Raw genomic sequence first — 25,564 nt, forward strand, 5'->3', positions numbered from 1 at the left:
ACCCATAGTTAGTAAGGTAAGTCAATGAACTGACTCAATGTTAGTTACGCAGAAGCAGAACAAATAAAGTTGGCAAACAACAGCCACAATAGGCTCTTACCAGAGTAAGGCCAGATACGAAAAATGTGTTATTTCTTCCAAAAATCACATAGTCGTGCATTGTTACACACATTTGTCTAAATCACAAATGAATATCTAATTTTCTCATCTCAACTAACCAGGAATATTTTAATTATTTTTTTCATAAATATTTTTTCATTGTTGTTATTATTATTAATGTCTTCTTTCCCTGGGCTTCTAACATAAAATCTCAACCACTTTACACGAGGGTCCTCCTGAAAAGCATTGAATCAGCCATTAGTCTGTAAGGAGCGTCCTTTACATACAGTCAATGAGAACACTACATTGTGAAGGAGTCTCAATATAATGTCTCAGAACTACTCAGAACTTGAGTTATGTAAATCTTAGAGTTTGGACAGAATCTCTACTACTAATCAGTTTCCTTAATCATTTATTTACCCTTTCACTAGCTGTAAATCATAAAAACATTCAGTTATTGTTGCATTAGTAAATTGAGGACGGGGATTTTGACTGTGTCCAATAGCCATACTTCTGTGTATAATGTTTCATTCTGTATTTTTAAGTTTTATTTGGATTATAAATTCTTCAACTCTGTATTTCCCCACCATCCTTCCCTACATGTGTTGTCATATTACACATTGGCAGAAGTTATGCAGTTCTTGAGCTGTGCTGCCGCCCAGTGGTGGAATACTGACCACCAAAACACAAATATACTTTACAATATACTGTACAATGTTACAAGTTTGAAAAATAGTAGCCTTTATTTTCTAATGGTGGTATTTACAGGTGGCGTGTTGTCTTGGTACATGTGATGAAGCATATAGTAATAAAAAGATATGAACACATCTCAGGCAAAGAAAGAAACCATTTACCAAATTAACTACTGATAATTGAATATGGAACAAGATAAATATCCTATCTAATGTAGTTTTAATACTACAAAGAACGAGGCTTCAGCATTGCCCTTCAGCATCCAGTGAGTAAACGTACACTCTGTCTTACAAACATGTGCCTTGCTAAATTATTCAAATGAATGACAAATACAATTCTAGCATTGCTAGAAAAACAATCAATATTACAAGAATCACAGGATAACATCACATCTTGATTTAAAACACAAAGAGTAAAATAATATTAGGAGAAAAGCTACAAGAAAACAAGCAGTTACAAATGAAATTGTGAAGACACTGATGTTTGGTAGACATTGGCCAGAGTTACTGTGGATATAGTTTGTATCTCACAAGGATCCCTAAAATAGTTCACATGGAAATAAGATTGTGTCAATTTTTGTAGTACACTTCAGGACAATGAGTATACTGTTTAGTGGTTTTGGCGACAATACAAAATCATGGAATACATATTTTTTCTTTTAGGTTTTATATTGAATTTCTTTTCAAAATAGGATACCTTTGGAGGGCAGTACCTCAGTGAACACAATATGATAAATACATGTTCGAGAACTGCTAGAATATCTGCAACATTGTACTCACAATGTTCCTGATACACAAGCTGCAGTGGCAGTCACCACGGCCTAAAAGACATTTGAGATCATTGACGATACATTTGGTTTCTGAAACAGTAAGCTTTCCATAAATAATAAAAGAACCTTAAAATCTGACAAATAATATTCTCTTTTACATCGATATACAAACAACATAACAAAATATCATAAATACAGGGCGAACTGGTGCCCCGAACATTCAATTATCATTAATTGTACTGTGTTTTCTAAATGCAATATGATTGAAGTACATTTTCAGTTGGTGTTGTGGTGGGAAAAAACACATTTAAAAAAACTAACTAGCCAAATCCGGCTTTTTCATGCGAAAGTGTAGAGTGTGATAATCAGGACTGTAACGTTCTTCTGGAACAGCAGAAAGGAAGTGCTTTAAGAAAAAAGGATATGGAGAAAAAGAGCAGAAACTAAACAAATGTTAGGTAGTTGAGATGGACACATAAGCCATGTTTCCCAACACTACAAACTCCAAAGACATTTTGGCTAAAAAAGGGTCACCGTAAACCTTCAAATCCAACAATAAGAAATATGAAGCCTTGAATTTGTAGAGGTAAATATTTTATATTTTAGCCTATCCTATAAATACTTGTATTAAATAACACACTGAATATTTTAATATGCCATTTTGCGCTAAACTCTAATAATACACATCATACTTTCAAAGGGTTCAGCTAAGTGTGACTCAGATATTATGTCTATTGTAGAAATAGGTTAGCTATTGTCTAAATTACTTCTGTACAAATACTGTTTGTCATATTTACACAATTCCCTAATATGATAGAAATATCGTTTTAACTTAATGTGTGGGGGAAAGATAAACTTTAGACACACTGCAGTATGAAAGGTTTCTATCAAACTTCTTTCCTACAATATTAATTACTGCTGAGTGGTCATTTGTTTTATAAAATCCATAAAAGGAGTTACTGACATTGTTTGTAGCTTTCTGAATCAAAGAGGGGATCAATATTAACAATAAAGAAGGTAAAAACTCAATAAAAATATAAGGAGAATTTAAAGTCTGCTTCAGCAACTAACAAAAACAGCAAAGAAGGGGACAGAAGGAACAGGATGTGGAGTTTTATCCCTGATAAAACAACTTCCCCCGGAGATGAATGACGGCAGGCACTTGAATGTCGTGTGTGTGTGTGTGTGTGTGTGTGTGTGTGTGTGTGTGTGTGTGTGTGTGTGTGTGTGTGTGTGTGTGTGTGTGTGTGTGTGTGTGTGTGTGTGTGTGTGTGTGTGTGTGTGTGTGTGTAAGAAAGTGGTGGATAGTCATCACAGACTCATAGTCCTTAAAGAGTGTTTCTTGGAAAACAAAATACGGAAGTAAAAGGTGCCTCCTCTTCCTCCAACTCAGGATTCCATCTCGTCTCCATCGAATGACGGCGGCTCAAAACTGACTACCTCCTCGTAGGTTAACCCTGAGAGACAAAAAGAGGTGTTGTTAAGGTAATCTATTAATAATTTTATTTTTATTTAACCTTTATTTAACCAGATAAAAAGCATTGAGATAAAATCTAATTTACAACGCTGACCTGGCTAAGAAGGCAGCAACGTTACACATAACACATAAAACAAACATATAAAATACAGAGAACATAACTAAGAAAACAAAAGACGAAAAATGCAGTTACTACATTGTGCACATTAGGACAGTAAGAAAAGCACTACTTATTACTGCAAGAGCAGCTGGTGGTAAGGACTTCTGACAACTTCAATTTAAAACATGCCATAGGGACAAGTGCCGTCAGTTTGAGGCTTGATTGAAGGTCATTCCAAGACCAAGCACCATAATAAAAGAAACTCCTTTTTCCAGCCTCAGTCCGCACAGCAGGAACCTGGAACCGTATCTAGGCACTGGATCTGAGGTTGTAAAAGTCACAAACTGGAGCAAATCTGGCACATATGTACAGTGGAAGCTTTCCTAAAATGGCTTTATACATTAATAAAAACCAATGCTGCATCCTACGCATAGTGAGTGAGGACCATCCAGTTAGGCTATACAGTGTGCAATGATGAGTCCTATAGGGTGCATTTGATATATAACGCAGTGCAGCATGCTAGAGTGGGTCAAGTTTGGCCAAGATAGTGGGACAGGCAAATCTATAAATGGTATCACCGTAGTCCAGCTGGGACAGGAATAAGCCAGAGACCAACCTTTTACGGGATGAAGTTGAAAAACAACATTTAAGTCTGTAAAGGAAGCCAAGAGTGAATTTCAATTTCTTTGTTAGAACTTCAATATGGTGTTTGAAATTCAGATTACTGTCCAACCAAAAGCCAAGATATTTGTAGGTATCAACAAACTCAACAGAGACGCCATCAAGGGTGTCAATGGAGAGGCAAGAGGACACTGATTGGGAGCAAAAAGCATTGCTTTGGTTTTCTTACTGTTCAAAAGCAGGTTGGAATCAAGAAGTGCATGCTGCAGCGTGATAAAATCAGATTTTAAATTGGAAACGGCCATATCCATAGAAGGAGCACATGAATATACAATAGTGTCATCAGCATACATATAATAGGTAGAAAATTGCATCTGATTACAAATATTGTTTACATATAATAAAAAGAGCAAAGGCCCCAAAATAGAGCCCTGTTGAACTCCCTTCTCCAAGGTGACAGGGTCAGAGACAGTGCTACCCAACCTGACACATTGAGTACGGTCGGTTAGATAACTCTGAAACCAGCAAATGGCATTATGACCGAAACGAGACACCAACATAACATTAGACATAATGTGGTGATCTACAGTATCAAATGCTTTGGCTAGGTCAATAAACAATGCAACACAAAACTAATTTGTTATCTAAAGCAGCCTTAATATCGTCTAAGACTTTCAGACTGGAAGTCACAGTACTGTGCTTTGATCTGAATCCAGATTGCATAGGGTTAAGGATGTTTTGTGAATTTAAAAAAAGTTTTAGCTGAGTAGAAACTAGGGACTCAAGAATCTTTGATAACACAGAATGATTTGGGATAGGACAATAATTATTTAACTCAGTGGGATCACCAGCTTTCAAGAGGGGCGATACCAGAGCTTGTTTCCACAGAGCTGGCAGTGTGTGAGTGGACAGGGACAGATAAAAAATATCAGTTACTGGTTGTGCTATAATCTGATAATAATCTACCGGTAATCTATCTAATAAACAATTAACATATATGCCTTTTCCTTCCAGCTAGTTCAGGTTATTGCCCCAGGTATCCACAATGTGCCAACTTACTCTTCCATTCCTCAATCTCCAGCTCACGACTTTCAAAGCTCTGGTCATAAGGCTCTGCTTCTGGCTCGTCGTCTGGGTCGTGGTACTGGGCGAAGTACGGGTGGGCTAGAGCCTCGGAGGCTGTGATCCGTTTGTCTGTGTCTAGCACCAGCATTTTCTCCAGTAAGTCCACAGCTTAAACACAGCAACAAGAAAAACTTGATGAGTATGTGAAAGGAAAACTAAAACATTGATCATTACCTTTTTCCTGTAATGAATTTAACAGGATTTTAAAACGTATTTCATTGCCGTCGTGAGTAGATTTTATAGCGATTTATTTGAATTGGGCAAAACTTATAATAATTGAGGATAGTCCTTACCAAGAAAAACAGTGACTTTCTAATAACACTAGAGGGACTCAGTGAGCCAGGAGTAGTATAGCTCGGTGCTTAAGGGGACTTACCAAGAGGGTTGGCACCGATAAACACATCAGCAAAGTTCCTCTTAGGCATTTGAGGAAGTGAGTTAATGTAGTTCCTCGCCTATGAGAACAACAAAATAGCAAAACAATAAAAGATAACACCGTGGCACTTCGCTAGAGCTGCAGCCTAAAAATGTAAAATATCTTTGACAGACGTAACATTGATGTAATGCAATTGCCTGGTGCAGAAACTATTATTGCCTTACAATCTCCAATTACGGCATGATGCAAGCACTTTAACACAAGCCACATCATTACAGAAACATTAGGCTCTAATTTCAGAATCAATACGCATTACCATCAGTACAGGGAGCCTGAGAGAAGCACGGTGAGTCAGAGAGGAAACGGGGAGGAAGTGAGAGTAGAGGGCTAACATGCAGATGCAGACTGTAAGAAAATTGACACATCTAATCTAAAAAGGTATGCGTCTTCAAACTGTGGCTCGGCCCAGAATCCAGCTCAGGGGAGGGGGGTGTTGGTGGAGGGCTTGTGTCTCACCTCATGGCTGGGCATCCTGCCTATGAGGGAGGCTGGGGGCGTCCCCGTCAGGCGCATTATCTGCTGCAGCTGGTTTATATCTAAAGCTTCCGAGTCAAGGGGCATCGTAACATGGAGGTCAGCATTTCAAAGAGCATGGGGGTTTGTGTAAGGGGGGGGGAGGGCACACACGCAGGCTGAGGATGTAGATGATGTAAGAAGAGGAGGATCGTTTTTTTAGCTTCGATGTGCCGCTTAAATTCCAAGAACCTTGAGTAATTGTACTGAGTATTTCCTTTTGAGCCACTTTAAACTTCAACCCCACTTCATATCAAAGGGAAATATTGTACGTTTTACTTTACTGCATTGTTATAAATCTGAAACTACTAGTTACATTACAGATCACGATTTTTACGCCCAAACATATGAAGAACTTTGATGTATGTTAAAGTACATTGTCATGATTATATTGTAATAATTGAACCATTCTCAATGCAGGACTTGTACACAAGTAAAGGATGTGAATACTTTCTCCACCCCTGGCTGAATGACAACAATAGCCTGACTATGACCCTTTAAAAGAGTATTATTATTAAATAGATTCTTGGTTGCGGTAGCCAATTACTGCACTAGAGTCCTCTTACTTTTTCATAGGGAGAGGTTAGAAGATAGTATGTGTTCATGGTATGTGCTAGAAACAACAATGGGAATAAAAGCCTTAAGCTAAGTGCAAATAAAGCCACACAATTTCAGGGCGAAACAGGTGCAGCAGAGAAGTAGTGGTAGCAGTACAAAGTAGAGTAACTGTCTGTCTCTTGCCAAGGCGACACAAACACAGGCGGGAGGGGCGGGATGGTACTTTACACTCACAGACTCCGAAGAGCTTTTCATCAACAGCTCGGGCCCTGGGGTTCCAACGAGCATCATTATAAGTTTCAACTGATCAATGTCTACCACACGCATGAAGGAAAACAGGAAGGTGGGTGTTGGATAAGGAGAGAGGGGGAAAGAGCTGTCATAGGTGAACAAAATGTTATTTAATGCAACTAATGTTCATTTTTAATCATTGATCTGCAGATTCTTTCCAGTTTCTGAATATAGAATGATGCCAACTAGAAAATATAAATGCAATTTAACCCTAAACATGTTTAATCTACACATTTAGATGTTCCCTTACCCTTTGGAACGAGCTCCTGCGCACTGAACCTTAAAATGTGCATGAGTTTATATTATGCAAGATTTCATTTTGCTTTGTCTGTAGCCTCTAGATTAAAAATACCACTTTTCACTAATTCGCTGATACAGGTAAAATGAAAATGTCCATAAAGAGTGTTTTTTTAACTGTGGCTCGTAGGTGGGTGGCTCCACCACCAGATTTAGTTTTGGTCTGAGGGCACGCATTTAAACACCCACGGAGCACTGAGTGAAGGAATGGTGTGTTTGATCATTTAGGGCAGGAAACACAATCACAGTGTGTGTGTGTGTGTGTGTGTGTGTGTGTGTGTGTGTGTGTGTGTGTGTGTGTGTGTGTGTGTGTGTGCACACACACGTGTGAGTGTCTTTCTGTGTGTTTGGACATTGTTATATTCTGTTGCTGCTGAATGAGAGCTCTGTGGGAGGGAAACATTAAGGTGTACTGCATCTTAGAGAAGCAGTGCAGACAACAGTGGGCAGCGTTGAGTCATAGACTGCAGGGGCTCTTAACTACTATCACATGCATGCACATATCCTAACACACGCTGTCCTCACTACTCTCGCATGCACTTGTACATGTGTGTGTACTTGAATCACTGTGGTCTTGCAACAAAGCAACAGCTTGTGTGAGAAGACCCTTGAATATAGTATTATGGAGTATGCATCATCTACTACCTCTTCCTGATCTACCAAAGACCTACAGCACAGGTTGACTACAAGGAGCCATTTTACTTTTGCATGGCAATGCCAGTGCTAGAAGGATACGGTCTGTGCCAGGGAAGAGCGTCTGTCCAGTGAGTAGTTCAGCCATGATGCAGCCCACCGACCAGATATCCACTATTACATGTAAAGAGGGAAAACATTCAGCATTGTAAATAGAATATGATACAATTTGTCTGGTTCAGGTCAAGTATAAGTTACATTACATTAACTTAATTAGTTTAAGCTTTGAAAAGCATAATGCCTATAGGACTCTTACATGGATTTCACAAAAAGTTGTATATTGTTGAGCTCTTTTGAAAAATGCATTGCTGAATTACCGCAACTGTTCAACACACAGATGTCAGTGAGGTATTTCAATTGTGTGAAATCGCAAATTATTTACCGTTGTATTCAGTTTCAGCCTGAAACATTAAGATGTAATCAGTGTGTGTACCTGTCATATTGTAGTGCATCCAGTTGAGCATGATCTCTGGGGCTCGGTACCACCGGGTGGCTACGTAGCCGGTCATCTCATCATCGGTGTGCCGTGCCAAACCAAAGTCCAGGATCTGAGGGGGAAAATATTTATTTTGGTTTGAGAGGTAGACAGAGTGAGGAAATGGGCTGCACCATTTAATCTCGACAGTAGATCCTCTGAATCTTATAAAATGACATTTTAACTACACCATATTTCACCTTGAGCTCACAGTCTTCATTCACAGCCAGATTACTAGGCTTCAAGTCCTAAGGAGAAAAGGGAGCAAGAAAATAAAATTAAGTATGGATGCAAAAGTAACAGAGCCTTTCCCTGTCCCTGGGAAACATAGCTGATGAATAAAGAGTCATTACTTACTCTGTGGATAATATCTGCAGAATGGATGTACTGTGGGGGGGGAAAAGAAAAAAATAATGGTGATTGAACTTATATTGCAGTCTCAATTGGAACACAACCCAAATTGTATTTAATCTGATATTTTTGTACTGTCACAGTTTATTGTGTGTGTGTGTGTGTGTGTGTGTGTGTGTGTGTGTGTGTGTGTGTGTGTGTGTGTGTGTGTGTGTGTGTGTGTGTGTGTGTGTGTGTGTGTGTGTGTGTGTGTGTGTGTGTGTGTGTGTGTGTGTGTGTGTGTGTGTGTGTGTGTGTGTGTGTGTGTGTAACCACATGTTTCAGTACAGTTAACAAATTATTGTAAGTTCTGTCAAGCATTTCCCTCTTTTTGCAATTTACTTATTTATCGAAATAGTTATCACCGTAACAAACCGTATTTAATTGAATCTACTGTACAATATGACATGTACATTCTGTTCTTGTACATATCGTATTCTATTTACGTGAATATAGACTTCTTGCACAATTTTTTATTTGTATTTTTTATTTATTATATATGTTGCATCGTTGGAGGAGCTCGGGTCATAAGATGTTCAGATCCATTTCTACACTGTAGCTTATTTCCATATGACATTAAAACCTTGGAATCTCACACCAAAAAGTAATGTCTCTTAAATAATAGAACCGTTTGTTATATGTCAGTCCACAAATGTATATTTACACATATTGCAGAGCGGTGAGCGCAAGTAAAAAAGACTGCATTTATTGATAAAATCATCAATGCCAGAGGCCTTCTACTTGGTTACTTTAATTTGGGTTACCCCAACAGATTAAGTATTCAGAGAGCTTAATATCAGGCACAATAACGGCAAGAGGTTAGAGAAAAACTTTAAATAGAAAGACTCTCTCATTTGGCTGTTAGATTTAGATAAACATTTCTTACTGAAATTCAATTATGTTTCTACAGCCACTCAACCAAAATAGATTAATTAAGTTATTTATTTATTTTCAAACTACTGATAAAACATAAGTTAGTAGCCTAACTTCAGAACATTGCAGATCAGCCTAGGAAGACAGCAGACTGATAAACATGTCGAACAGCACCAGTTTCTAGATACATTCTTCTGTTTCGCTGGAAGCTTCACTGACCTTTAAGCCTCGGAGAATCTGGTAGATGAGGAACTGGACGTGGTCATCGGTCAGCTTTTGACACTTGACGATGTTGTTAAGGTCTGCACCCATTAGGTGGGTCACCAAGTATCTGCAAATCATACAGTTCAGATGATGAGAGGTGGTCTCCAAATGTCTGCATGGCTATATTTGTCTTCTGAAACCTATGTTGTTGTCTTCTGTAGCTTTCTTAAATTCTTTAAGAGTTAGTAAATGTTTTACTAACTGCAATAATGACTTTTAAATATATACTTCATTTACAAATCACAAACTATTCTTTTGACTTTCCAATTTGAAAGATAGCCAGTGGTTCAAGCATTCTCCAAACATGTTAAGAAAGAAAGAAGGGGAACTGATAATAAAGATTGTTACCAGGAACATTTTTGATTGTTTCACTTAGCTTTTATTGATAGTGAAATGTTTATTTTACAGCTAAGATAAGCCATAAGAGACCAAATATAATACAATAGTATATGTGAAGTTTCTGAATGTCACATTTGCTCGATCTGTATTGCACAATTATTTCTGTCTTTGTTACTTTTCACATTTGTGTAATTTCTATCTTTTAATATTTGTATGCATGCCTCTTAATTAGTTTTGTCTCTTAACTTTTGCTGTAACAATGTACATTTCCCTTGTGGGACTAATAAAGGTCATCTGATTATTATTCTGTTGAAGAGAAGTGTCACATTGTAACCTAACTTGTGCAGTACCTCAGGGGTCTGTGTTGGGTCCAAAGCTGTTCATCATATACTGTACATCAACGATATTTGCAGAGTATCAAATATATTGAAATGTATTTTATTTGCAGATGATACTAATATTCTTTGTTCTGGTGTCAATTTGAAACAGCTAATGGAGGTAATAACAGCCGAAATGATTGAAGTAAAACATTAGTTTGATAAGAACAAATGATCATTAAATATAAGCAAAAAAAAGATTATGCCATTTGGAAAACATAAAACAAATACACACGTGCAATTAATACTAGACAACATAAACATAGAAAGAGTATATGTAAATAAGTTCCTTGGTGTGGTTTTAGACCACAAAATGAGCTGGAAACCTCATATCAATCATGTAAAAGCAAAACTGGCTAAGACTATCGCAATATTGGGGAAAGCAAGACACATTCTGGACTAAATCATTATATACTCTCTGTGATACACTCATGTTGTCATATCTGAGTTACTGTGTGGAGATTTGGGGAAATACTTACAAAACCAACCTACAGCCGCTACACACATTACAAAAAAGGGATATAAGAATAATCAATAATGTTGGATATCTTGAACACACTAATTAATTGTTCTTGAAGTCACACACACTGAAGTTTACTGATCTGGTTCAATGTAAAACTTCACAAATCATGTACAGAGCAAGACATAATCTACGTCCTAGGAAATTACAAACATTGTTCATAGACAGAGAGGGTGGGTCTAATTTGAGAGGAAATCTACATTTTAAACAACTCAAGGTCAGAACAACTCTGAGAAGTATGTGCATAACAATCTGTGGGGTGATTTCATGGAATGGTTTGGAGCAGGAGTTAAAATAAAGCACACATATCATTCAGTTTAAAAACCCTTATTTGGAAAACTATGAGAATGAAGAAAGGTCATTGAAGATGAGAAATGATTGTAAATGTATGTATAAATGTAAATATGTAAGTAGGAATAACTTGCAGAAATTATTTAAAGGATAATCATTGATCAGCAGTAAGTAAGGGGTGGGAATTAATTGCTTCCTCCTGCTCCCTTTCGGACAAATATGATTTATTATTATTAATAGTATTAATATTTGTGTTGAATATATATATATATATATATATATATATATATATATATATATATATATATATATATATATATATATATATATATATATATATATTATGAGAATTTGTTGTTGAATATATAAATATTATTATGAATATTGATAAATACTGTATTTTAACAATACGGTATTCTGTTTTTCACATTCTTTTTTATCTGTTCGAAATAAAGATTGAAATTAAATGAAAAATAATTGTCTAACTTCAGTGCTGGGTGTCTGCGTCGTGTGTAGCTTCATCTTACATTTCCACAAACGTGCAACATGCTGATGAGGCCACAGCACACTGAGAATTCAAGGACTCTGATTGAGTATTCTGTGCACATACACACTCGCACACACATACACACACACAATACCCCCAGACATTGCCAGATGGCTGTTACCATGGAGACTAGCTGTGATGTGCATTGTGCACAAGTTCGCCCTACAATCACCTTGATGAAACCTGCCACATGCTGGATTCACATTAAGTTATTAGATGCAGTGATATGATGCGTTCCTAACTTTGCTGTTGTGTTTATCTTGCAATCATCTGCTGATATGAAGGGTTGCATTGTGTGAGTATGAAAACAAACTGAAGAGAGCTTAAGACAAAAGAGACGCAGAGACAATAAACAAACAAAAGACAGCATTGAAGGGGTGAGAGGAAGTGTCACTTACACATCATTGAACTCCTCTAAGCTTGTTGCTGGTGTGAAAACATCTAATAGACCGATCACCTGAAGACAAAAAGAGAGATCAAAGGTCAGAAAACATTCACAAAATATATCAGACTTTTAATAAAGAAAAAAGCACATTTTTTGTGTTTGATCAAAAACATTACCTTATCAGCATGCGTGACTATCAAAAACTGTGTGACATTTTTACCATCTTAGTAAAGTTAGACAACTCAACCTTGAAATTATTCTGTTATTATTCTGCATATCTTAAGTGTTTTTTAATATAGTCAAGAAAGCAGACACGTTACTCAAGCCTCAAGGACTCATGCTAGCTTTTTTGCACAGTGACGTACTCTAGGTTATCTTCGCAATCTGTTTTGGTTACCAAATCATTTCACATAAATGGAGTAAATAACAACAACTACAGATATGAGTTCAGAGGAAGCAGAGAACCCTCTCTGCTCAAGTTTGTGCATCACACTGACAGAACAGACACTGGTGTTATATGATGTGTCTAAGTGTGAAGAAAAAAAAGGAGTGCGTCTTGCTGGAAAACAACACTGCCACAACAAGTTTTTTGTAATGGTTTTTAAGTCTGAGCATGTTGTATTTGTTTTTATTAGAAAACATTGCAACAGTTTTTGAAATCATGGCATAATTAGTTTTATTTGGTGAAATGCCATTTGCTAGATCTTTTTGTCACAACTGATAAGTGGGTTTTGACAGCATGGCAGGCAAACCACAATGATTATGTAAAAGAAAATGTAATAATATAACTACTTATAGTATTTGTATACTGTGTGTGTAACAAACTTGTTTTTAGGAATCAACAGTTACAAATAAGAGAAAGGGAACAAAGACAGGAAACGTATCAGAGGATGATCCTGTCTGTCTGTCAGTCTGTTTGTGTGTATCTACAGTACACGGATATGCAAACATTCATGCATGTTCTGTGCATGGTAGCACACTGGCAGAGAGCAGCCCCCAGTGCCCACCCTGCCCCCGCCCCCTGGAGAGAGGCTGAGTATGGTAGGTATTGTAGAAACACAGGAGCAGCCCTCCCACACAGGGCACACAGACACAGCTGATTGGTGGGCTGATGCCACAACAAACAGCTGATTGGTCCATACAGCCATTCCAAAACTGAAACCCGGGGAGTCTCCTGGCAACAGCGTGAGCACAACCAGAATCCACTCTGTGTAAAGCATAGGTAGGTATTAAAATGCTTTGATGATTTAAGAACAAAAAGCACAGCTTTATGCAATCATCCCTGTTTTGATGAAACAGAACCTGGCATCAACATGGTCATAATATCAAACAGCAATATAACCTTATAAATAAGCTGTCTGGACCACCACCCCCAGATTAAAAATGATTTTATTTCATATAGATATATTATAAAAGACATCTAACACGTGTATTTGGCCCATGGTAAAGGCATTGATTCTGCATAATCCTAAATAATCCGAGTAAACCCCATGTTTTTTCTGAGGTATTTTAACATTACTTCGCACCATGCAACACTAATTCCCATTCTGCCTAACAACAGTTTTCAAGCTGTACTGGTAGTAAAATAAGACAATATTCAGGAGAATGTTTCATATGCAGGAGCAATGTCAAATAACGGCTTTCATTTCAGCATGTGATCTGCTGTATGTTGCTCTTTAATGGCTGCTGCTGAGTCTTTCAATACTTCTTCCAGCTGCAGTCTCCTTTTTTCCTCTATGTAAGTCATGTCAAACTGGATAAAGCCACAGTGAGTGACAAGGGGAACTGAGCTCTCATAACAAGCCTATTACAATGGCAAACAGCAAACTATTGAGTCAACTCTTTACAATGCAAATTCCCATTTCCCCCCCCGACAAAGACCCAAAGCTCCTACAGAAATTACCAGTCTTACTCACACACTCAAACACACCTTTCAGCAGTGGATTTCCTCCCACACAGCCACACACAGGAGTCCATCACCTGATACATAATAACCACTGCTGTTATATAACACAAGAGGATACACAATATTTGGTCAGAAATTTAGCATAAAGAAAGTAGGAGCTGCGTTTGTGTTTCGTGTGTGGGCAAGTGTCTGCATGCACTGTATCCTATCTGCACAGACAACCAAATCAGGAGGGGTATTCAAGTAAAATTGCATCAGCTGCAACAATAAGATATTGTAGGAACAGACAGCATAGCGAGTGTGATGCTACTGTAAACCTGCTGGTGACTTGTCCCTCACACTCTGACACATGCAGGTCTCTTCCAGGACCTTCCAACGACCCCCTTGCTTGGGGCCAGGGTGATCATGTGTGTGTTTATACCGTCACATGTTAGACTAACACAAGGAACAACTTTACGCTTCTTAACAAGTTGCTGCTCTTTCATATATCCGCCTATACTTTTTAACACCTGTTTTAGTGGCGCCTTTGCAGAAGAGTCAGCTGGAGGAGGGGAGAGGCGTCAGGTGGCACATCCGCCTCTGCTCTATAGTTCACAGAGTGGATGTCTGTTTGTTGATGAATGCATGTACAGGAGGGACTTAGCCAAATGCATGCCAGTTCAAAGCACCATTCAATTCTACATTAACATTCAAATGCTGTGCAACATTTCATTTCCCATGTCTATTCATCCTGTTTAAACCAAGTGTTTCTGCACAGTTGCAGATGAAGATTGGGCAACCCTTTTATTTGATGTTAATATTATATATATTATACAGATTACAATGGTGGCTGCTTAGAACTACTTTCTAACTAAAACTTTCCTCACATAATGAAACACACGCAACTGTCGGCCTAGCAGCAATCCAACAGAACCATACATTACATAAATACATCCTCAATATTCAAAGTGAGGATTTATTTTAGGGGGATGGCATCATAAAATATAACAACAGATAATTTAAATTCCATTTGAAAACCTCAATAGAAGCTTCAAATGTAAAAAGAGGTCAATTGTAACAAAAACTGGAACCTTTCTGTTAGCTCAATTATCTATTTTACACCTATATTTCGACACCACCTTGCAGAAACTGTTTAACATGTTGAGCCATTCAAGGTGTTTCCCAGCTTTGGGATCTCTCAACTCCTATGTCACGTTGGATATATAGCCACAATCCTAAGGGCAGATCTAAATGAGCTCCGGGAATCGTTGTAAGCTACAAATAAACACAGATAAAGACAGCAGTGGTAATAGTGCCTTGCTTCTGCACGTTAGCACTCACCATGCAAACCTTGTGTGCACACATATGCAATCCTTGCTTAAGAGCTTATCTACAGAACAATGCATATCCACACAGCAGTCAGGCCCTGGCCAGAGGTTTAAGTCAGGGTGACGGAGGTAAAGGGTGGGTGTGTTGCAGGGCACTTACATTCTCGTGCTTCATGTGTTTGAGCAGCCGGAGCTCTCTGTAGGTTCTCTTTGCGTGGATGATGGACTGGAAGGGCCTTGACAACTTCTTCACTGCAATTTTCTGGCATGTCTTCAGGTCATACACCGAACTGAAAGACACAATGTTTGAAATGGATAAGACCTTAATTATAAAAAGTACAAATATTGCAAAACTCATTACACCATGTTTATTACTCTCATATCAAAATCATAAACATTTCCCTTTAATTAACTGGAAATGAGACTGCGTAGTGGCCTTCATTTCAACAAAGCAAATAATTGCATAACAGAGCTGTTGGTTTGGTTTTGCTTCTCATTATATTCTGCAGCCTTAGGCTGTATCGAGGGAAATGACTGAATCTGCTGTCACAAATGTGCTGCTTTGAGTACCACCCCACAAGTGTGAAAAAAAACAATAAAATAAAATAACTTAACAAAACAAATGCAACAGCTGATTTGTGTAGTTCACTCAAATCAGCAGCACCTGCCCTGCGATTCTTAGGAAACGTTCCCATGTTAGTGTGCATGGCTTCATTTAGACATCATTCATTCTTTTGTTTGTTTTGTTGATATGATGTAACATCCTTGTGGAGGCAGTGTACAAGAAGAAGAGAACAGGTGGGACAAAAAGAAAAGACAAAGTAGTGTTACAAAAAGCTAGCAGTGAAATGTGCTCCGTTTCCATTGCTATAAAAGTATCACTGTTACTTAAACTCTGGAATGTAATCATCAGATCGATGGTAATTGGTAATCAGTCTTTTGCCAGGTTGCAGGATCGACGTTCTGTACAAATCAACACACTTTGTGTAGATGATGGAAAGAGAGGCAGATGGGCTCAGCTTCCTCAAGAAGCGTGACATTGCTGCATTTCCTGAACACAACCCACTAACAATAAACCACATTCCTTCCAGGTCAATCACTGAGGCTGCATCACAAATGGATGATTGCAAGATCAGTCAGAAAAAAACGTCTTCACTTTGTGCAGAAACGTACTGTTTCCTCTTCTTGTGGTCTCACAAGGAGGGGAGCAGGAAATGAAACTGAGTTTTTTTGCTTTGTTTTACACAAAAGCACCGTTGCAATGACTAACTACACAAAACACATCCAGAGGACCTTCGGGGAGCGGTTCAAACTCATTCGTATACAGTAAGTGCAATACACTAACATTGTAATACTGATCCAGTTAAAGACTTGATCCCAAGGCCATGTCAACACTATGCGTTACGGAAAGAGATGACTCATTTTGTTCTGGACAAATTGCCAAAGCTGATTGAGAGATTTGAACTTTTGAACTCTCCACCGCACTTGACTGGGAATTCAACCTACTTGTGTGCAACATCACCAATAGCAGCATTAAAAGTAAATCTGAGTTGGTCTGCATTCATAATAAGAACATTAAGATAAGGAGTGTTTTTTCCATTAAGTCAGAGATAATCTCCCACACCCTCTGTACTCTATGTCCCAGTCTTCCAGAACAACTGGTATATGTGTCACTTGAGAGGACAAACCCACACTCAGTACACACACACAATAACCCAAAGCTAAAGGACAAAACAAAACGACACTGTCTTTAAGAACTGCTGCTAATTTGCAGGACAAACAAGACGGTACCAAGCACATATCATCCAATTAGTCTGTAATAAATGGAAGTGCAATAACATAATGGCCATAAAAGTGTGGGCTGTAAAAGGCGCAGCATTATGAGAGCGGGATCACGGAAAGGAGTGATCGTCAGCAGTGTGTTGACTAACATACAGGCAAACGTCTACATGAAATGACTTTTAGACATGTCTAAGTTAAGTGTGATGTCCTTCCTATTCCCATCAACTTACTTTACTTCAGAAATACAGTTCACAAGAGACGAAAAGATAAAGGCTAGTGAATCTTTTAACAATAGAGATAACTCTTAGCAAAAAACATCTACACCAGAGACACCAAAACAAAACAGTGATGCATTTCTAGGCAGCTAAAACGTAATTCAATTGTGCAAATCTGCAAAATAGGAACATTGCTTATTAGTCTTGCTGTGCAGACACACACATTACGAGCCTCATGGGTGCATTTTGAGTCATTATAATTCACATCAGTGTAACCGTAAGCAACCTGCTCTATATCTCATGTGTCATCTGAAATGTAGCAAGCATCTTGACACAGGAAATTACTTTTGTGTATTAATCCTCTGCACATCGAGCTAATAAACTATACTTTCAGCTTTTAATCTAATGTCAAAGTCAGTATTGGAAACATATACTGACACAGAGGTGTTACAAAAATATCTGCATTTTGAAATAAATAATGGTGAGATTAACAAAATCACAATAAGTTTTACAAGATGTATCTACTTAGCCATGATTGACTAACCCCATTTGTGGATCAATAGTCAAAAGCAGCACAACATGCTTGATCCTATGCCATCTTGATTGCTGATTGTAAAGAGAAAAAATAAAATCATACAAATACTCTTTCATCATGGAAAACACACTAGCAGGTAAATGTAGTCATTAAGGCTGCTTCTTTAATCTGTTTATGTTTATGACAGGAACTAACATGCCAGATATCACCGTCAATTACACCATTGTGGACTTTTAGCAACATAAAAACTGGGGAGGATGATAAAACGATTTTAATGAGCAGGTTTTAAGATATATGTTTCATGTTAAAGGTCCCATGTCATGCTTTTCTGGTTATTACCCGTCCCCTTGTGCGCTAAGTAGCTTATTCTGCATGTAAACGGTCTGCAGAGTCACAAACCCTCAAAGTACACCCTGTAGTGAGTAAAACTCTAACACAGAAAAGACCTGTCTATGCTGCCCCAGAACGCCTCGTTGGAGATTTCTCTTTTTCCATTTGTTTCTTCTGGGAACCGCATGACGTCATGCGGTTCCCAGAACCAAAATGGACCAATCCGCGGAGCACCTCACACACCAGGACCTTTAGCGCACATTTTCAACTAACAGGGAGTCCCATTGAATTGCATAGAGCTCCCTGGTTGGTAATAGACAAGTTGGGATCGCGGAGAAAAGCTCTCCGCAGACCCATTCTCACAGCGTTTATAAACCTTTTTCTTACTCAATATCAAGCCACACTTATTATTTTTACTTCGGCTGTGAGTGTTTGTGTGTGCTCAGGATGAGTTTCGCGCTGAGCAGCGAGCCTCGCAACGTCGCGACCAACACACTGGGCTCACAGGGAGGGGGGGGCAGGAGCTCGAACAAGCCGTTTAGGACAGAGAGTGAATAACCGTGAATACACATACAGTAGTTTACAGAGATGCTGTTTGAGAAACCAATGTGAGTTTGGAAAATTGCACAATTTAAATCTATTTTAGTATACCTCAATAATGGAATTATGATCAGTAGAAATGGCCATGACATGGGAACTTTAAGTATCAGTTTCATGGTTCCTGTCAACATTTAGCTTGCCTGTAGCTATCATCAGATCTAACTATCATGATGCACCTTAATCCTCAACAGTAAACACTTTGTTATGCACAAGATGATTGAAGGCACAATGTTTTCAATATAGCTTGATTTCACCTGTTCCACTTGGATACTATTATAAACAGGTCCAAAGGATTGCATGCTTATCTTTTATCAATGAACACCAACAAGCATTTCATATATATATATATATATATATGTATAAAGAACACCATTATGTCAGTATTTCACATAATCCAGTTTGATTTATTACATGTCTTATACTGTATTTCCAATCCGCTGTGCTATATCTATCAATCCAGCGGTGCTGAGGAAAGAAAACCACTCAACTACTATCCTTCCTCCACCTCCCAGATGAACTGGTTTAGTTTCTTTTTTTTAAACAAAAGGCTACATAAAAAAGAATAAGACTCAAAGTGTGTCCACCCAAGTGTTTGTGAAGTGTAACCTCTGACAGAACAATTCATTACTGCATAACATCATTTTGAATACAGATTTAGTATCAAGATTCAGTCATAAATATAAGTAATAGCTATGAGGCTACCGATCTACAAAAACGCTGAAATTGTCTATTTTATTCAGTTCAATTGCAAACATGTTATCTTAAGTTATCTCCGTCCCCAAGATGTCTGCAAGCCAAAATGTGTTGGGGCTCTAATCATAAGTAACACACACAGTCACGGAAAAGTTTCACTCTCCTGACACCACAGATGCTTTCAGTCATGCACGTCACATGACTAACTGCTGGAGCTTAAAGTCATGTCAAATTGCTGGTTTTAATGTTAAGCCGTGTTTGTTTGGAAATCTGACAAGTCAGTGCACACTCTTTACTCTGGAGGTAAAAACCAAGTCAGTCAGCCAGACCTTGAATACCACAATATTGCACCTTCTCACCACATTAGCTTCATCCTACAACCTTTCATCATGAGCAAAATACCCAGTGCAGCATACAGACTCTTTTTAAATGTCAAAGTGAACAGGCTTCAATCTTTTTCGGGCATAAAGGTCGTAAGCACTTATTTGAAAGCCGACAAAATAAACATTTAGGGGACACAATTATGGTGCTTTTGAGAATTAGTCATTTGAGTACAGACGCTACAAGCAAGGGACACGGATTCACCACAGCACCTTTAGCTGGGGCTGTGCACAGAAAACCTTTCAAGTAACTTATTTTCCAAAGCTGTTGTCTAGGAAAATCAATAGCAGTTTTTGAAATGTCAGTGTGTTATGAATGTCTGAGAGAAAGCAGGAAAACATGAAGTTCCTACATAAGATGATTTCTGTGATTCTTATAAAGAAAACAGTGTTATTGTGGCATGCAGTGATTACTTCTCTATTTAAACTTTGTTCCACTTTTCTTTGAAAATGAAATGCTTAATACCGTTACCATGTTTTTTTACTGACTTGTGCATATTCTAATGCCTCGGTATTAATTATGTTTATGAATTCATCCAAGCCTAAAATATTTAGATATTTTTAGTTTTAGCCATGATTCACTTCCCTGCAGCGGGCTGAAAATTAATGATTAAATATGCATATCTCCCCTCATTGCCCCGTGAGCCTGAAGGGGTTTCATGCTTGTTTCATCTCTGCTGGGAAACCTAGACTGAACAACACGAGGAACTCAGAACACAGTCCATACCGTAAACCCAGCCAGCGGCATTCACTGTAAACACTTTGTTTCCACACTAACCCTGGATCACATCCAAGTCTGACATTTAGAAAATGGAACAAAGGTCAGAAATAAGGAAAAGGGGGTCCTCTATCTTTTCTTAGAAGTCTTGTCTCTTGTATCTGAGTGACAGTTAAAAGACTTCACATAGTGCATGCTTTAAATATTTAAAATAAGGTAAGAGTCCGAGTCAAGAGCCTGGGGAACGGCATGGCAGCAACAACAAAGGCTCTGCTGGCTGAGCAGATGAAAGCGTGTCCAACCGGCCAACAGTAGGGCCTGGGAGTTTATTTATACATTTCACATAACTTAAAAATGATATTAATGCCACCCTGCTGTTTGGACCACTTCACCTGCAGAATTTATTGTAGTTGTAATATTCAAAAGGCCTTGTGATCATATGATAGACTGATAACTCCTTGACCTGGTCGGGGATGAAATACAGAAAACACAGAGGAATGTAGCTGCATGTGACAGGAAGAAAGATGCACTTGGCCTTTCTTCTGTAGGGTTAGGACTACGAATATCTTTCAGAAATCTACACATTTGGTGAGGCAGTTAAGCTCAATGTTCATGATGAAGGTCACTTTCTTGGATATCTTTTACATGTTGAAAGGTTAACTGCATTCATTTGAAAAGATTAACAATATCTGTCTGTATGAAAATAATTCAATGAAAGTGTAATTTACAGATCAGTAAAAAGGAAGAGGGGAAACAGTTAATTGACGACCGAAAATGTATGTTAATAAAAGACGTTGTGAGAGCTAATCAGTCTCTATGTCACATTCTGAAAGGGCACAGATTAGATTTTCTTATATAAATGCATGTTATTAACACAAATCGCAGTATTTAGTCTCAAATTCATTTCCATAATGAAGACACTGCATACATTCATCATGCCTTGCATGTGCAAAAACAGATCAAGGCCAATACTGTTCAAATTGGAAAAAAGGTAATGTTATACACTTATTCATTTCTAAAAACTGCTAAAACCTTAAATACTCAAAAGTAGAGTGTGTGAAAGAAGGGTCAAAACGAACAGTAAAAGTTGAAATGACGGCACCATGCCATCTATGACTTTGTGACTTTAACAGTCGCAGCTGAGGCCACTACCTAACCTCGGGACTGTGAGTCATGGGTGTTCCACAACGGGAGAAAGGGTGACATCATTCTAGAGTCATCACCGTCGCCGGATCCTATAGAAAGCTCTGCGTGTGCACGAGGGGGCCTACTTTCTGAAAACCACGTGACCTTCTGGTCCTCTGCAGGCTGCACCCTATTGGAAAATGTATAATGCATGCTATGTGTGTTTGTGTTTAGTACCAGGTTGTACGTGCAGGATTACAATACTATTGTAGTGGGAGGCGATCATTTCGCTAGGTGTTGGTTTTCCCCTCACCGCAGAGGAGCACAGATTGTGTTTGACGAGGAGGCACCACTTTGGCATGATGCAAGCGTGGACATGCCACTGAACATCAGCCTTCTTTCTAAAAACACTGACAAACCATCAAAAAAGCTGCACGTTTAACACTGTGTATATAGTACAACTTCATCCTGGTGCTGTCAATTTGCTTCCTGGACATAAACGCTATATGTTTACAGAACAGGAGTAAGTAGAAGAGCAGAGCAAGAATGTGCACACAAACAAATATAATCCCCACCCTCTGAAGAGAAGCGAGCCAACCCGAAGCGTGCACAATGTGTCATCGGTTCGTAACAGCCCAAGTATGAAAATGTAAACAAACGGCACAAGTGATAGTTTCCCTTACATCCACCAGCACCCTTCACAGGTAGATCTGCAGCCCGTAATGAGGTTAACTCGGGAGGGCCTCTGTGGGTGGTGGGAAGCCGTTGTGCAATCGTTCAGTGTGCTGTGTACTCTGTGCTGCAACAACTGCTTACCATACGGATCCGTAAGCTCCGGAGCCAACGGGAGATAAGTTCTGGTACCGCTCCGGGACCTCCCACACGGTTTTGTTGAGCTCCTGTCGGTAGAAAGTGGGTCTCTCCTTCTGCGACATTCCTGCGGATTTACCAGCCGCGCAGCGACAAAACAAGCCAGCGGAAACTTCTACCCTCTCTCCTCTCCTCTCCTCCCCGTGAGTGGCACGACGTGGTGTGGTGCTGCTCCCTGATAAAAAAAATACAAAAAACTGAGACGGTACTCTTTCACATAAGAAAAACTTCCGCCGCCCAGTCCTGCAGATTCGGTGCAGTTGTGCAAAGCAAATCCCCACCTCTGCGTGCACGTTGGGGCTCTTTGAGACAACTTCCTCTGCTAAACGGGCTCGGGTCAGGAAGCTCGGTCTGGACTATCTTTTGCTGAATTTTTCGCACTGTTCTAGAAACGTGAACGCGAACGTCACTTCGTCACTGCGCGCTCCCGGTATTAATTATTTTCTCGCGAGAACTCAGACACAGTTGAGAAACAAGGGAATATCACTGTTGAGGACATTATAGGGAAACTCCCTCTATTTGTAATACACCCCTCTAAATATACTGAAGATATAATGACGTTGACCTAATATAATTACACCAGTGTTATCAGCTAATACTGTCTTCATAAAACAATGGATCATTAATGCATACAAATATACAAAATATTGCCTTTAATAGTAACCCCCAATTAACTATTTATTTATTACAATTAAGTGAAAGTTCATTTGTAGTTGCTGATCAACAAATACAATACTTTAACACAAAAATAAAACGATATTTATGACTATATAAGACAATGAATCGCACAAGTATTCCACCATATATTTTTGCATACACCCAACAATGGCTAAAGTGCAGTCGTTTCATTTACTGCATAATTAGTTGAATTCAAATTGCCTATGTGTAAAGTGTGCGGCAGTGAGTTGTCATGACCAAACAGTGACATTGATGCTTTTTTATATTCTGACAAATAAGATTCTTTATTGCAAAAATAAAACAATTGTTATGACTATATAAGGTAATTCATCTTCCTAGTGCTAGACATACTAATCCATTTATTTTTGGCACACACCCCAAAATGGCAACGTTCATTTTTTTATTTATAACCTGCATAGTTGAATTTGAATCGCCTGTGTGTCATATGTGTAGCAGTGAGGTGTTAATAAAATAATGTCTGTCAGCTGAATGGTGTAAAACGTCATCATAAGGAAACAGGAGCATTACAGGGCTTTTTCATAGAAGACATTATGATGACACAGGAAAAGCACAGGTGTGACTTATAGATGAATAGCTGATTTATTCTGGTTTCTTTCAGTTTTAAGGTCCTAGTATTGTGCTTAATAAAATTAATTATCTAAGAAAATGTCAACTCTAAACAATGACGTTGAACATTTCCAGCTAAAGTTACTGGAATTATAAAATCTGCTGACAGCAGGTTGTCCTCAGACAAAAAAGCGTAGATCAACTGCAATATTGACAAAAGCCAGAGGGTTGATTTGGTGAGTTGGGAGACACTGCATATAATGTACCTTGTGTGCTTCTTCTGTCAGTTTTTCAGAAACAAAAAACTTGGTCTTAAAGTACAGCATGTGAGAAAATAAAACCACTGTGATAGAAGGTTTTATTGCCTTTATTGACACCATTTTTTTGTACTATTGTGCTGGATTTACAAGGGACAGCCCAACCTGAGATTAGACTGTTGAACATGAAGTCAATGCCAATAGATGGCTTTAATAATAACTAAATTAGTGATCAGGAGTGACTCGATTTTAGTGCGACATGACAGTTTATCTCCTGAGACGGAAAAAATAATGTGGGATGAATTGCAATAATCCACAGTAAAAATCTGATGCAGATCTATCCACTGTAAAAAGAATATACTCAAGTCTGTAGTTCCTGTCAAAGCTGGCTCAACTAAATATTAGCCAAAAAGATGAGTATTTATATAGACTCTAAATTAAATATACATTGTTTCAGAATTGTACTTCATTTAAATTTATTATGGATTTTATCATGTTATATTAGGGAACAAACAAACATTATTACACACAATTGATTCAAATCAATAAATCATGAACAAACTCCTGAATGTCACTGGAGATTACTTTTGTCTAAAAAAAAGAACACACACACAGAAATGATCAGATTATTGTTTTACTCAAAATTGCATTGCTTCCCCTCCAAAAACAGTTTCTTCTGTTAAAAATATAAAATAAGGTGGCAGAATTAAACTCAGAATAAAAGTATGTAATTAAAAGGCTACAAAAAGCACCATCTCCATTCATATCTTCTGACTTAACTTTCCAATTTCATAAATACTATTATATGCCTCTTTCAAAGTTATGCTTCTATCTGTGATACTCTACAGTTGTGTTAGAACTTGGACTCCTACATATCTTAGTTTCATTTGATAAAATGTTATCTATTGATAGGTTAATGTAAATATAACATACACCTGTGCAAAATGTGTATTTCAAACCAAAAACAAAGCTTAAGAGATGCCAGCACTGTTCTCAAGGAAAAGAAAGTTAAGAAACTAAAATATAATGTGTACCCAAGAACATCTTTATATATTAGCTTTGTTTATGTTCCCCTCCACCCTTGACACAAGAGGTGATACAGAAAATAAAACAGCACAGCTGGGAGCAAGCACAATAGATCATGTTTAGTTCTCTGGCAAATCTCTATTGGTCATATATTTTTCCAAGTACAGCTAGACCCATTTTATGTTGTATACAGGTATAACATATAATGCACACACTGCCCTTCAATCTTCTGCATCCTTCAATATAAATATTCATGGGGTGTGGATGGAGACAACCAACAGTGTTACCCAACAATGAATGATACAAACGGACCCAACTGGCTCTTTCTCCTCTGTGATAACTGTGGAGTAGATTCCAGATGCCCATCATATGTCTGTAGTGCACGCACATTATCAAGGAAGCGGTTATGTACCCATTCACCAGAAGGGGGCAGCACTAGCTA

The 25,564-nt window shown here is 38.3% G+C and overlaps 1 protein-coding gene across 4 annotated transcripts; it reads right to left on the minus strand.

Annotated features, from left to right (window-relative positions):
* Positions 1-816: 816 nt before the first annotated feature.
* On the minus strand, positions 817-23,019 carry mapk14b (mitogen-activated protein kinase 14b). 4 transcript variants are annotated; one of them, XM_079680143.1, is made up of 13 exons: positions 22,876-23,019; positions 22,541-22,769; positions 15,507-15,636; positions 12,147-12,205; positions 9,630-9,741; positions 8,505-8,534; positions 8,348-8,395; positions 8,106-8,220; positions 7,715-7,786; positions 5,777-5,856; positions 5,261-5,339; positions 4,819-4,992; positions 817-3,018 (listed from the first exon to the last, which is right to left on the minus strand). In XM_079680143.1, the coding sequence occupies exons 2-13, from the start codon at positions 22,657-22,659 to the stop codon at positions 2,951-2,953; spliced, it is 1,086 nt and encodes a 361-aa protein (XP_079536269.1). In that variant the 5' UTR covers positions 22,660-22,769; positions 22,876-23,019; the 3' UTR covers positions 817-2,950. The 4 variants fall into 4 exon arrangements, with proteins under 4 accessions (XP_079536269.1, XP_079536270.1, XP_079536268.1 ...); XM_079680144.1 differs by lacking the exon at positions 5,777-5,856 and adding an exon at positions 6,626-6,705; XM_079680142.1 differs by lacking the exon at positions 5,777-5,856 and adding an exon at positions 6,620-6,705.
* Between the last annotated feature and the right edge of the window lie 2,545 nt (positions 23,020-25,564).

Source organism: Notothenia rossii (genome assembly GCF_949606895.1).
Source record: "Notothenia rossii genome assembly, chromosome: 5".
Taxonomy (NCBI): domain Eukaryota; kingdom Metazoa; phylum Chordata; class Actinopteri; order Perciformes; family Nototheniidae; genus Notothenia; species Notothenia rossii.

Bases quoted from the DNA above. Each gene is read 5' to 3' on its own strand.
- mapk14b (XM_079680142.1), bottom strand. From the start codon at position 22,659: ATGTCGCAGAAGGAGAGACCCACTTTCTACCGACAGGAGCTCAACAAA. The intron at 15,637-22,540 runs GTAAGCAGTTGT...TGTGTCTTTCAG, and splicing joins GGAGCTTACGGATCCGTATG to TTCGGTGTATGACCTGAAGA. The intron at 6,706-7,714 runs GTATCCTTCTAG...TGCGTGTGGTAG, and splicing joins GCTCTTCCCTGGCACAGACC to ACATTGATCAGTTGAAACTT.